General features: G+C 53.1%; 1 protein-coding gene across 1 annotated transcript in view; it reads left to right on the plus strand.

The window, feature by feature from the left end:
* The first annotated feature begins 435 nt into the window (after positions 1-435).
* Positions 436-12176, plus strand: part of LOC116956714 (sodium/hydrogen exchanger 6) — a 42585-nt gene continuing 30844 nt past the window's right edge. The window contains 4 exon segments of the mRNA XM_032978488.2: positions 436-758; positions 6152-6348; positions 6350-6437; positions 11153-11409. Of these exon segments, the coding sequence (XP_032834379.2) occupies positions 6154-6348; positions 6350-6437; positions 11153-11409 (540 nt within the window). The 5' untranslated portion in view covers positions 436-758; positions 6152-6153.

A 12176-nucleotide genomic window follows, 5' to 3' on the forward strand; every position in this document is an offset into this window, starting at 1 on the left:
CTGTAGACCAGGCGAGGTAGTCAACATCTCCTAGCCACCGTGGTGATGATGAGAGACACAGACCTCCTGTAGATCAGGCGAGGTAGTTAACATCTCCTAGCCACCGTGATGATGATGATGAGACACAGACCTCCTGTGCACCAGGCGAGGTAGTTAACATCTCCTAGCCACCGTGATGATGATGATGATGAGACACAGACCTCCTGTGCACCAGGCGAGGTAGTCAACATCTCATAGCCACCGCGGCACCCACGGCTAGAGGTGAGATGTAACAGATGGGGATTAGTCCACACTCTCTCTGCTGCATCGCCCCCCCCCCCCCCCAAGATGGACCCCCCCAAACCCCCCACCCCAACCCCCCCAAACCCCCCACCCCAACCCCCCCACCCTCAACCCCCCACCCTCAACCCCCCACCCCCAAACCCCCACCCCCCACCCCCGTGGCTACCCCCACCCGGCTCAAACTCAGCCTCAGCAGCCTCCTCGTAGCCGGCGGCGTCCGAGTCTGGGGCGGTTCTACAGCGGCGTCAGCTGAGACCACGGAGACCACGGCCCTCGTCTCTCGCGGGCAGTGCGAGTGGAGGGGGACCGCCTCACAGCAGCGTCAGCTGAGACCACAGAGACCACTGAGACCACGGCCCTCGTCTCTCGCGGGCAGTGCGAGGTAGGGGACCGCCTCACGGCAGCGGCGGCGGCGGCGAAAGGGGCCCTGAGAGCGGGGAGGAGAGCAGGCGAGCTCAGGCTTCGCGAAGCCGCGGGTAGGCCGCGGTTAGGCTGAGTGATTTTTACCTCATCACTGTCAACATCATCACTAACATCACTAACATCATCATCACTAACATCATCATCACTAACATCACTGTCAACATCATCACTAACATCATCATCACTAACATCACTAACATCTTCATCACTGTCAACATCATCACTAACATCACTAACATCGTCATCACTAACATCATCATCACTAACATCTTCATCACTAACATCATCATCACTAACATCACTAACATCATCATCACTAACATCACTAACATCATCATCACTAACATCATCATCACTAACATCACTAACATCTTCATCACTAACAACATCATCACTAACATCACTAACATCATCATCACTGTCAACATCATCACTAACATCACTAACATCATCATCACTAACATCATCATCACTAACATCATCATCACTAACATCATCATCACTAACATCACTAACATCATCATCACTAACATCACTAACATCATCATCACTAACATCATCATCACTAACATCATCATCACTAACATCACTAACATCATCGTCACTAACATCATCGTCACTAACATCATCATCACTGTCACCATCATCATCACTAACATCACTGTCAACATCATCGTCACTGTCAACATCATCGTCACTAACATCATCGTCACTAACATCATCATCACTAACATCACTAACATCACTGTCAACATCATCATCACTGTCAACATCATCGTCACTGTCAACATCATCGTCACTAACATCATCGTCACTAACATCATCATCACTGTCACCATCATCGTCACTAACATCATCGTCACTAACATCAACATCACTAACATCATCATCACTGTCAACATCATCACTAACATCAACATCACTGACATTATCGTCACTAACATCATCATCACTGACATCATCGTCAATATCATCATCGTCACTATCATCATCATCACTAACATCACTAACATCATCACTGTCAACATAATCACTAACATCATCATCACTGTAAACATCATCGTCACTAACATCATTGTCACTAACATCATTGTCACTAACATCATCGTCACTAACATCAACATCACTAACATCATCATCACTAACATCATCACTAACATCATCATCACTGTCAACATCATCATCACTGTCAACATCATCACTAACATCATCGTCACTAACATCATCGTCACTAGCATCATCACTCACATTATCACTAACATCGTCATCACCACCACCGTCATCATGGTCATAACAATCATCATCACAATCATTACTGTCATCACCATCATCACCATCGTCACCACCACTATCGTGACCATTACCATCATCATCACCACCATCATCATGGTCATAACCAACATCACCATCTTCTCCACCGTCACCACCATCACTATCATTATCACCACCATCATCAGCACCATCATCGTCATCACTTTCACCACCACCACCGCTACTATCATCACCACCGTCACCACCGTCGTCAATACCATCATCATGATTACTATCATCACCATCACTATCATCACCATCACCGCCATCAGCACCGTCATCACCAACATCACTTTCACCACTACCATCGTCATCACTTTCACCACCACCATCACTTTCACCACCACCATCACTTTCACCACCACCATCACTTTCACCACCACCATCACTTTCACCACCACCATCGTTACTTTCATCACCATCAACATCATCACCACCACCACCAACATCACCACCACCAACATCACCACCAACATCATCACCACCAACATCACCACCACCAACATCATCACCACCCACTATACCACCACCAACCACTACCACCACTCACTACAACACCACCACCACCCACTACCACCACTCACTATAACACCACCACCACTACCCACTACCACCACTCACTATAACACCACCACCACTACCCACTACCACCACTCACTATAACACCACCACCACTACCCACTATCACCACTCACTATAACACCACCACCACTACCCACTACCACCACTCACTATAACACCACCACCACTACCCACTATCACCACTCACTATAACACCACCACCACTACCCACACCACCACTACCCACTACCACCACTCACTATAACACCACCACCACTACCACCACCACCACTCACTGTAACACCACCACTACCACCACTCACTATAACACCACCACCACTACCACCACTCACTATAACACCACCAACCACTACCACCACTCACTATAACACCACCACCACCACCCACTACCACCACTCACTATAACACCACCACCACTACCCACTACCACCACTACCCACTACCACCACTCACTATAACACCACCACTATCCACTACCACCACTCACTATAACACCACCACCACTACCCACTACCACCACTCAGTATAACACCACCACCACTACCCACTATCACCACTCACTATAACACCACCACCACTACCCACTACCACCACTACCCACTACCACCACTACCCACTACCACCACTCACTATAACACCACCACCACTACCACCACCACCACTCACTGTAACACCACCACTACCACCACTCACTATAACACCACCACCACTACCCACTACCACCACTCACTATAACACCACCAACCACTACCACCACTCACTATAACACCACCACCACCCACTACCACCACTCACTATAACACCACCACCACTACCCACTACCACCATTCACTATAACACCACCAGCACTACCACCACCCACCCACTACCACCACTCACTATAACACCACCACCACTCCCCACTACCACCACTCACTATAACACCACCACCACTACCCACTACCACCACTCACTATAACACCACCACCACTACCCACTACCACCACTCACTATAACACCACCACCACTACCACCACTCACTATAACACCACCACCACTACCCACTACCACCACTCATTATAACACCACCACCACTACCCACTACCACCACTCACTATAACACCACCAGCCACTACCACCACTCACTATAACACCACCACCACCCACTACCACCACTCACTATAACACCACTACCACTACTCACTACCACCACTCACTATAACACCACCATCACTACCACCACCACCCACTACCACCACTCACTATAACACCACTACCCACTACCACCACTCACTATAACTCCATCACCACTACCTACTACCACCACTCACTATAACACCACCACCACCACTACCACCACTCATATAACACCACCACTACTCACTACCACCACTCACTATACCACTACCACTACCCACTACCACCACTCACTATAACACCACCACCACTACCCACTACCACCACTCACTATAACACCACCACCACCACTACCCACTACCACCACTCACTATAACACCACCACCCACTACCACCACTCACTATAACACCACCACTACCACCACTCACTATAACACCACCACCACCACTCACTATAACACCACCACCACTACCCACAACCACCACTCACTATAACACCACCACCACTACCCACTACCACCACTCACTATAACACCACCACCACTACCCACTACCACCACTCACTTTAACACCACCACCACTACCCACTACCACCACTCACTATAACACCACCACCACTCACTATAACACCACCACCCACTACCACCACTCACTATAACACCACCACCACTACCACCACTCACTATACCACCACCACTACCACTACTCACTATAACACCACCACTACCCACCACAACCACTCACTATAACACCACCACCACCACTAACACCACTCACTATAACACCACTACCCACTACCACCACTCACTATAACACAACCACCACTACCCACTACCACCACTCACTATAACACCACCACCACTACCACCACTCACTATAACACCACTGCCCACTACCACCACTCACTATGACACCACCACCACTACCCACTACCACCACTCACTATAACACCACCACCACCACCACCCACTACCACCACTCACTATAACACCACCACCACCCACTATAACACCACCACCACCACCCACTACCACCACTCACTATAACACCACCACTACCCACTACCACCACTCACTATAACACCACCACCACCACCACCCACTACCACCACCACTATAACACCACCACCACTACCACCACTCACTATAACACCACCACACACTACCCACTACCACCACTCACTATAACACCACTACCCACTACCACCACCACTACCCACTACCACCACTCACTATAACACCACCACCACCACCACCAACCCACTACCACCACCTCACTATAACACCACCACCACTCACTATAACCACCACTACCCACTACACCACTCACTATAACACCACTACCACCCACTACCACCACTCACTATAACACCACCACCCACTACCACCACTCACTATACACCACCACACCCACACAACCACTCATTATAACACCACCACTACCCACCACCACCACTCACTATAACACCACCACCACTACCCACTACCACCACTCACTATAACACCACCACCACTACCCACTACCACCACTCACTATAACACCACCACCACCCACTACCACCACTCACTATAACACCCCACCACTCACTATAACACCACTACACCACTCACTATAACACCACTACCACCCACTACCACCACTCACTATAACACCACCACCACCACCCACTACCACCACTCACTATAACACCACCATATACCACCACTCATTATAACACCACCACTACCACTACCCACCACCACACCTCATAATACCACCATCACCACTACCACCACCACTCACTATAACACCACCACCACCACTACCACCACTCACTATAACACCACCACTACCCACCACCACTACTCATTATAACACCACCACTACTACTCACTATAACACCACCACCACTACTCACTATAACACCACCACCACCACCACTCACTATAACACCACCACCATTCACTATAACACCACCACCCACTATAACATCACCACCACTCACTATAACACCACCACCACTATAACATCACCACCACTCACTATAACACACCACTCACAATACCACCACCACCACCACCACCCACTACCAACACTCACTATAACACCACCACCACCGCCACCACTCACTGTAACACCACCACCACCCACTATAACATCACCACCACCACCCACTATAACATCACCACCACTCACTACAACAATAACACCACTACCACCACCCACTATAACACCACCACCACCCACTATAACATCACCACCACTCACTACAACAACAACACCACTACCACCACCTCACTATAACACCACCACCACCCACTATAACATCACCACCACTCACGACAACAACAACAACACCACTACCACCACTCACTATAACAACACCACCACCTCGTCCACACCCACTATAACACCTCCTCAACCACCCCGTCCCGTCTCACACTACCTCCCCCCCCAGCCATGGCCGTAATCTTGGCGACAGTGGTCGTGGCTGCCGCTGCCGGGGCAGCAGCAGGGGCAGCAGCAGCGTCATCGCCGTCATCGCAGCAGGAGGTGAAGGTGGAGGCGGAGGTGAAGACGAAGGAGATGGGGGGCGAGCTCCTGGCCGAGCAGAGCCATCGGGAGGACTCGGCGGAGCTGCTGGTCTTCATCCTGGCTGCTCACCCTCACCATCCTCACCATTTGGCTCTTCAAGCACCGGCGCTTCCGCTTCCTGCACGAGACCGGCCTGGCCATGATCTACGGTGGGCACGGCACCACCACGACCGCTGCTGCTACCACAGTTGCTGCCGCTACTACTACCGCTACTACCACCACCACTACCGTTACTACCACTACTACCACTACTTTTACCGCTACTACCACTACTTCTACCACCACTACCGCTACTACCACCACCACTACTGTTACTACCACTACTACCACCACCACTACCGTTACTACCACTACTTCTACCGCTACTACCACTACTTCTACCACCACTACCGTTACTACCGCTACTTCTACCACCACTACCATTTCTACCACCACGACCGCTACTACTACCACCACTACTACCACCGCCACTACTAATGACTACCGCTCCTACCACTACCGCCACTCCCACCACTACCACTACAACCGCCACTACTACCACTACCGCCACTCCCACCACTACTATCACTACCACCACTACCGCCACTCCCACCACTACTACTAATCACTACCACCACTACCGCCACTCCCACCACTACCACTACAACCGCCACTACTACCACTACCGCCACTCCCACCACTACTATCACTACCACCACTACCGCCACTCCCACCACTACTACTATCACTACCACCACTACCGCCACTCCCACCACTACTACCGCTACTACTACCGTCACTCCCACCACTACTACCGCTACTACTATCACTACCACCACTACCGCCACTCCCACCACTACTACCGCTACTACTACTACTACTACCACCACTACCGCCACTCCCACCACTACTATCACTACCACCACTACCGCCACTCCCACCACTACTACCGCCACTACTATCACTGCCACCACTACCGCCACTACTACTGCCACTACTACCACTACCACCACTACCGCTACTACTACCACCACTACTACTACTACCACCACTACTCCTGCTACTACCACCACCACCACCATGGTAGTGGTTGAGGTTGGTGATGGTGGCAGTGTGATGGTGTAATGTGGTTGGTGGTGGTGTTGTGGTTGTCATGGAGGTTGTGGTTGTTTGGCTGATTTACAGTTGGAATCTATTACCGGTTAACGTGCCCTTGGTGTTGTGGTCGTGTGATTTTGTTAATAATTTATTGTAGATACAAAAGAGAAAGATCCCCCCTTTGTAGCCTTTTACAGACTGTGGGGGCAAGCGCTGTTAGTAGCGGGTTGTGCCTATGAAGGCTACCGGCACTGTGGCACACGAGGGGGTGGGTGGCCAGCACCATGCCCGGCCGCCTTTGTCTCCCCAGTGGCGATGTTTACTACACACCGCACCAGGTACTCATTTGAGGCCGAGTCGATTTAGGGGAGGCCCAGGACCGGTTCCAATCGTCACTGATGTTGGCCGTGAGCGGGAATCGAACTCTGGTCGCCGGGTTCATAGCGCCGTGCACTAATCCCTACACTACCACTCACCCCACACACTCACACACACACACACGCGCGCACACACGCACACACACCCACACACACCCACAAACACCCACAAGCGTGCACACACACGGACACGCACAGATAGAATCACACATTGTTGTGGTTGTGCTGTTGGCAGTGATATTTGCTGCCATTGCAAAGACAAAGATCCCCCGTGTAGCCTCTAACAGACTGTAGGGGCAAGTGCTGTGAGTAGCGAGTAGCAGCAGCACCTATGAAGGTAGACACAGACAAAGATCCCCCGTGTAGCCTCTAACAGACTGTAGGGGCAAGTGCTTTGAGTAGCGAGTAGCAGCAGCGCCTGTGAAGGTAGACACAGACAAAGATCCCCCGTGTAGCCTCTACCAGACTGTAGGGGCAAGTGCTGTTAGCGAGTAGCGAGCAGCACCTATTAAGGCTACCGGCACTGTGGCACACGAGGGGGTGGGTGGCCAGCATCACGCCCGTCCGCCTTTGTCTCCCCGGTGGCGATGTTTACTACACACCACACTGTACCAGGTACTCATTTGGGGCTGAGTCGACCTAGGGGAGGCCCCAAGACCGGTTCAGATAATCGTCACTGGTGTTGGTGGTGGCTTTGAGCCGACCCCGGGTCAGCGGGTTCGTAGCACAGCGCAGTAACCGCCGCAACTACCGCTCCCCACCACAGACGCACAAAGGCAAATAACACACAAGGACACAGCTGCGCGTTCGCCACAAAGTAGCGGTGACATCACCACGGCGCTTGTGACAGGCCGGTGAACTTTGAGACCACGTGAAGTGTTGTCGGCTCGCTGGCGGGAGATCGAAGGACCGACCCAGCAGGTGCCATGGGTTGACTACTGAGGTGGCCGATGCACCACCTGCGCCCCAATACTGTGCCAACCTGCTGTGTTTTGGCCGGCCAGGCTCGTCGTTGCGAGAAGCTGCTTGGGCAGGCGGTTGCTGGGCAAGCGGGCTACATGACCCAGCCAACGCAGCAGTGGCCCGCCAGAGGAGCTCGCCGATGATGGAGACTGTGTCCAGATCTTTCACACAATCCAGCCTGGTAGGCAGGCCAGCCTGAATGTTTCTAACCGGCGCAGATGTTCCAAGAGATGGGGGGGGGGTCCACGTTTCACAAGCGTAGAGAAGGGAAGGCGTCACTGAGGCCGAGAAAACCCGAAGCTTCGTGTGGAGCGGCAGACCAGGTGGTTTCCACGCAGCAGCTTTACGCAGCCGATGAAAAGATAATGCCGCCCGACTGATTCGGAGTGAGACCTTTTGCTGTCACACCGGAGCTGGTCGTGAGCACACTGCCCAGGTATGGAAACTTTTCCACAACTGCCCCATTATTCATGGGGAGTTGAGCGGGTGGAGTATTTTGATGGCACGAAATACCTACGAAAAAAACAAAGACAAAGACCCCTCCCGTGTAGCCTGTAACAGACTGTTGGGGCAAGTGCTGTTAGCGAGCAGCACCTACAAAGACAAAGACCCCCCGTGTAGCCTGTAACAGACTGTTGGGGCAAGTGCTGTTATCGAGTAGCACCTACAAAGACAAAGACCCCCCGTGTAGCCTGTAACAGACTGTTGGGGCAAGTGCTGTTATCGAGTAGCACCTACAAAGACAAAGACCCCCCCGTGTAGCCTGTAACAGACTGTTGGGGCAAGTGCTGTTAGCGAGTAGCACCTACAAAGACAAAGACCCCCCGTGTAGCCTGTAACAGACTGTTGGGGCAAGTGCTGTTAGCGAGCAGCACCTATGAAGCATGGCACACGAGGAGGTGGGTGGCCAGTACCACGCCCGGCCGCCTTTGTCTCCCCAGGTACTCATTCGAGGCCGAGTCCACCTAGGGGAGGCCCAGGACTGGTTCAGATAATTGTCACTGGTGTTGTTGGCCGTGAGCGGGAATCGAATATCGGGTCGCCTGGTCCATAGCGCAGCGCGCTAACCGCTGCGCCACCGCTCCTCAGACATACTCGCACACACACGCTCACTGATGCAGACACGCATACTGCCACAGATACACGCACGCACACGGATACACGCACGCACACGGATACACGCACACACACGGATACACGCACACACACGGATACACGCACGCACACACACACAGGGTTGTGTTGATAGTGATGGTGGTGATACTGGTGGTGATGGTCGTGATTGTGGTGATGGTGGTGGTGATGAGTGATGGAGGTAGTGATGGTGATGATGGTGGTGGTGCTGGTATTGGTATTGGTGGTGATATTGGTGGTGCTAATGGGAGTAGTGATGATGGTGGTGATGGTAGTGATAGTGGTGATGGTAGTGATAGTGGTGATGGTGGCGGTGATGGCACCAATGGTGCATGGTTGTGGTGGTGCTGGTGGTGGTAATACTGATTGTGGTGATGATGGTGGTGGTCGTAGTGATTGTGATGATGATGATGTTGGTGGTTGTTGTGGTTGTGAAGATGGTGGCGATGGCGTCAGTGGTACATGGTTGTGGTGGTGCTGGTGGTGGTAATACTGATTGTGGTGGTGATGGTCGTAGTGATTGTGATGATGATGTTGGTGGTTGTTGTGGTAGTGACGATGGTGGTGATGGCGTCAGTGGTACATGGTTGTGGTGGTAATACTGATTGTGGTGGTGATGGTGGTGGTCGTAGTGATTGTGATGCTGATGATGTTGGTGGTTGTTGTGGTTGTGACGATGGTGGCGATGGCGTCAGTGGTACATGGTTGTGGTGGTAATACTGATTGTGGTGGTAATACTGATTGTGGTGATGATGGTGGTGGTCGTAGTGATTGTGATGATGATGTTGGTGGTTGTTGTGGTTGTGAAGATGGTGGCGATGGCGTCAGTGGTACATGGTTGTGGTGGTGCTGGTGGTGGTAATACTGATTGTGGTGATGATGGTGGTGGTCGTAGTGATTGTGATGATGATGATGATGTTGGTGGTTGTTGTGGTTGTGAAGATGGTGGCGATGGCGTCAGTGGTACATGGTTGTGGTGGTGATTGTGGTGGTAATACTGATTGTGGTGATGATGGTGGTGGTCGTCGTGATTGTGATGATGATGTTGGTGGTTGTTGTGGTTGTGAAGATGGTGGCGATGGCGTCAGTGGTACATGGTTGTGGTGGTGATTGTGAGGAATGCGCCGAATGAGGAGGAAGTTGGTGCAGCAGCAATGAGGAAGAGTTTAGCCAGGCTTGAAGCCCCCATTGAGATTCACCGTCCCCAATGACTCACATCCTTCAGTTAACCACCCCCCCCCCCGTGCCCCCCCACCGTGCCCCCCCACCGTGCCCCCCACCGTGCCCCCCACCGTGCCCCCCACCGTGCCCAGGCCTGCTGATGGGTGTGGTGCTGCGCTACGGCCTGCCTGGCTCATCCACGGACGCCCACTTCCTGCTCAACTGCAGCCTCAACCTGAGCAGCAGCGGCGGCGCCGGTGGCGGCGCCGGGGGCGACGGCTCTCTGCTGCTGGTGGAGGTGGGGGGCCACTACTATGAGTACGCGCGCCAACGGGAGGTGGAGCCCCCCACCAGCGAAGCGGGGGGGGCCCCGACGCCGCACACGCGGCCCAACGACGCGCTGCACAAGGTGGGGGGGGGGGGGGGGGTGGGACACGGAGAGACACGGAGAGACACGAGGACACGGGGAGACACGGGGACACGGAGAGACACTGAGGAACACGGAGAGACACGGGGAGACACGGAGAGACACTGAGCGACACGGAGAGACACGGAGAGACACGAGGACACGGGGAGACACGGGGACACGGAGAGACACTGAGGAACACGGAGAGACACGGGGAGACACGGGGACACGGGGAGACACTGAGAGACACGGAGAGACACGGGGAGACACGGGGACACGGGGAGACACTGAGAGACACGGAGAGACACGGAGAGACACGAGGACACGGGGAGACACGGGGACACGGAGAGACACGGGGAGACACGGGGAGACATGGAGAGACACGAGGACACGGAGAGACACGGAGAGACACTGAGGGACACGGAGAGACAGGGGGAGACACGGGGACACGGGAAGACACTGAGAGACACGGGGAGACACGGGGAGACACGGAGAGACACGGAGAGACACGGGGACACGGAGAGACACGGAGGGACACGGAGAGACACGGGGAGACACGGGGACACGGGGAGACACGGGGACACGGGGAGACACGGGGACACAGAGAGACACGGGGAGACATGGAGAGACACTGAGGGACACGGAGAGACACGGAGAGACACTGAAGGACACGGAGAGACACTGAGGGACACGGAGAGACGTGAGGACATGGAGAGACACGGGGAGACATGGAGAGACACGGGGAGACATGGAGAGACACGAGGACATGG

The sequence above is a fragment of the Petromyzon marinus genome, chromosome 67, assembly GCF_048934315.1.
Source record: "Petromyzon marinus isolate PM22_M1 ecotype Great Lakes invasive population chromosome 67, UKy_Petmar_22M1.pri1.0, whole genome shotgun sequence".
NCBI lineage: Eukaryota > Metazoa > Chordata > Hyperoartia > Petromyzontiformes > Petromyzontidae > Petromyzon > Petromyzon marinus.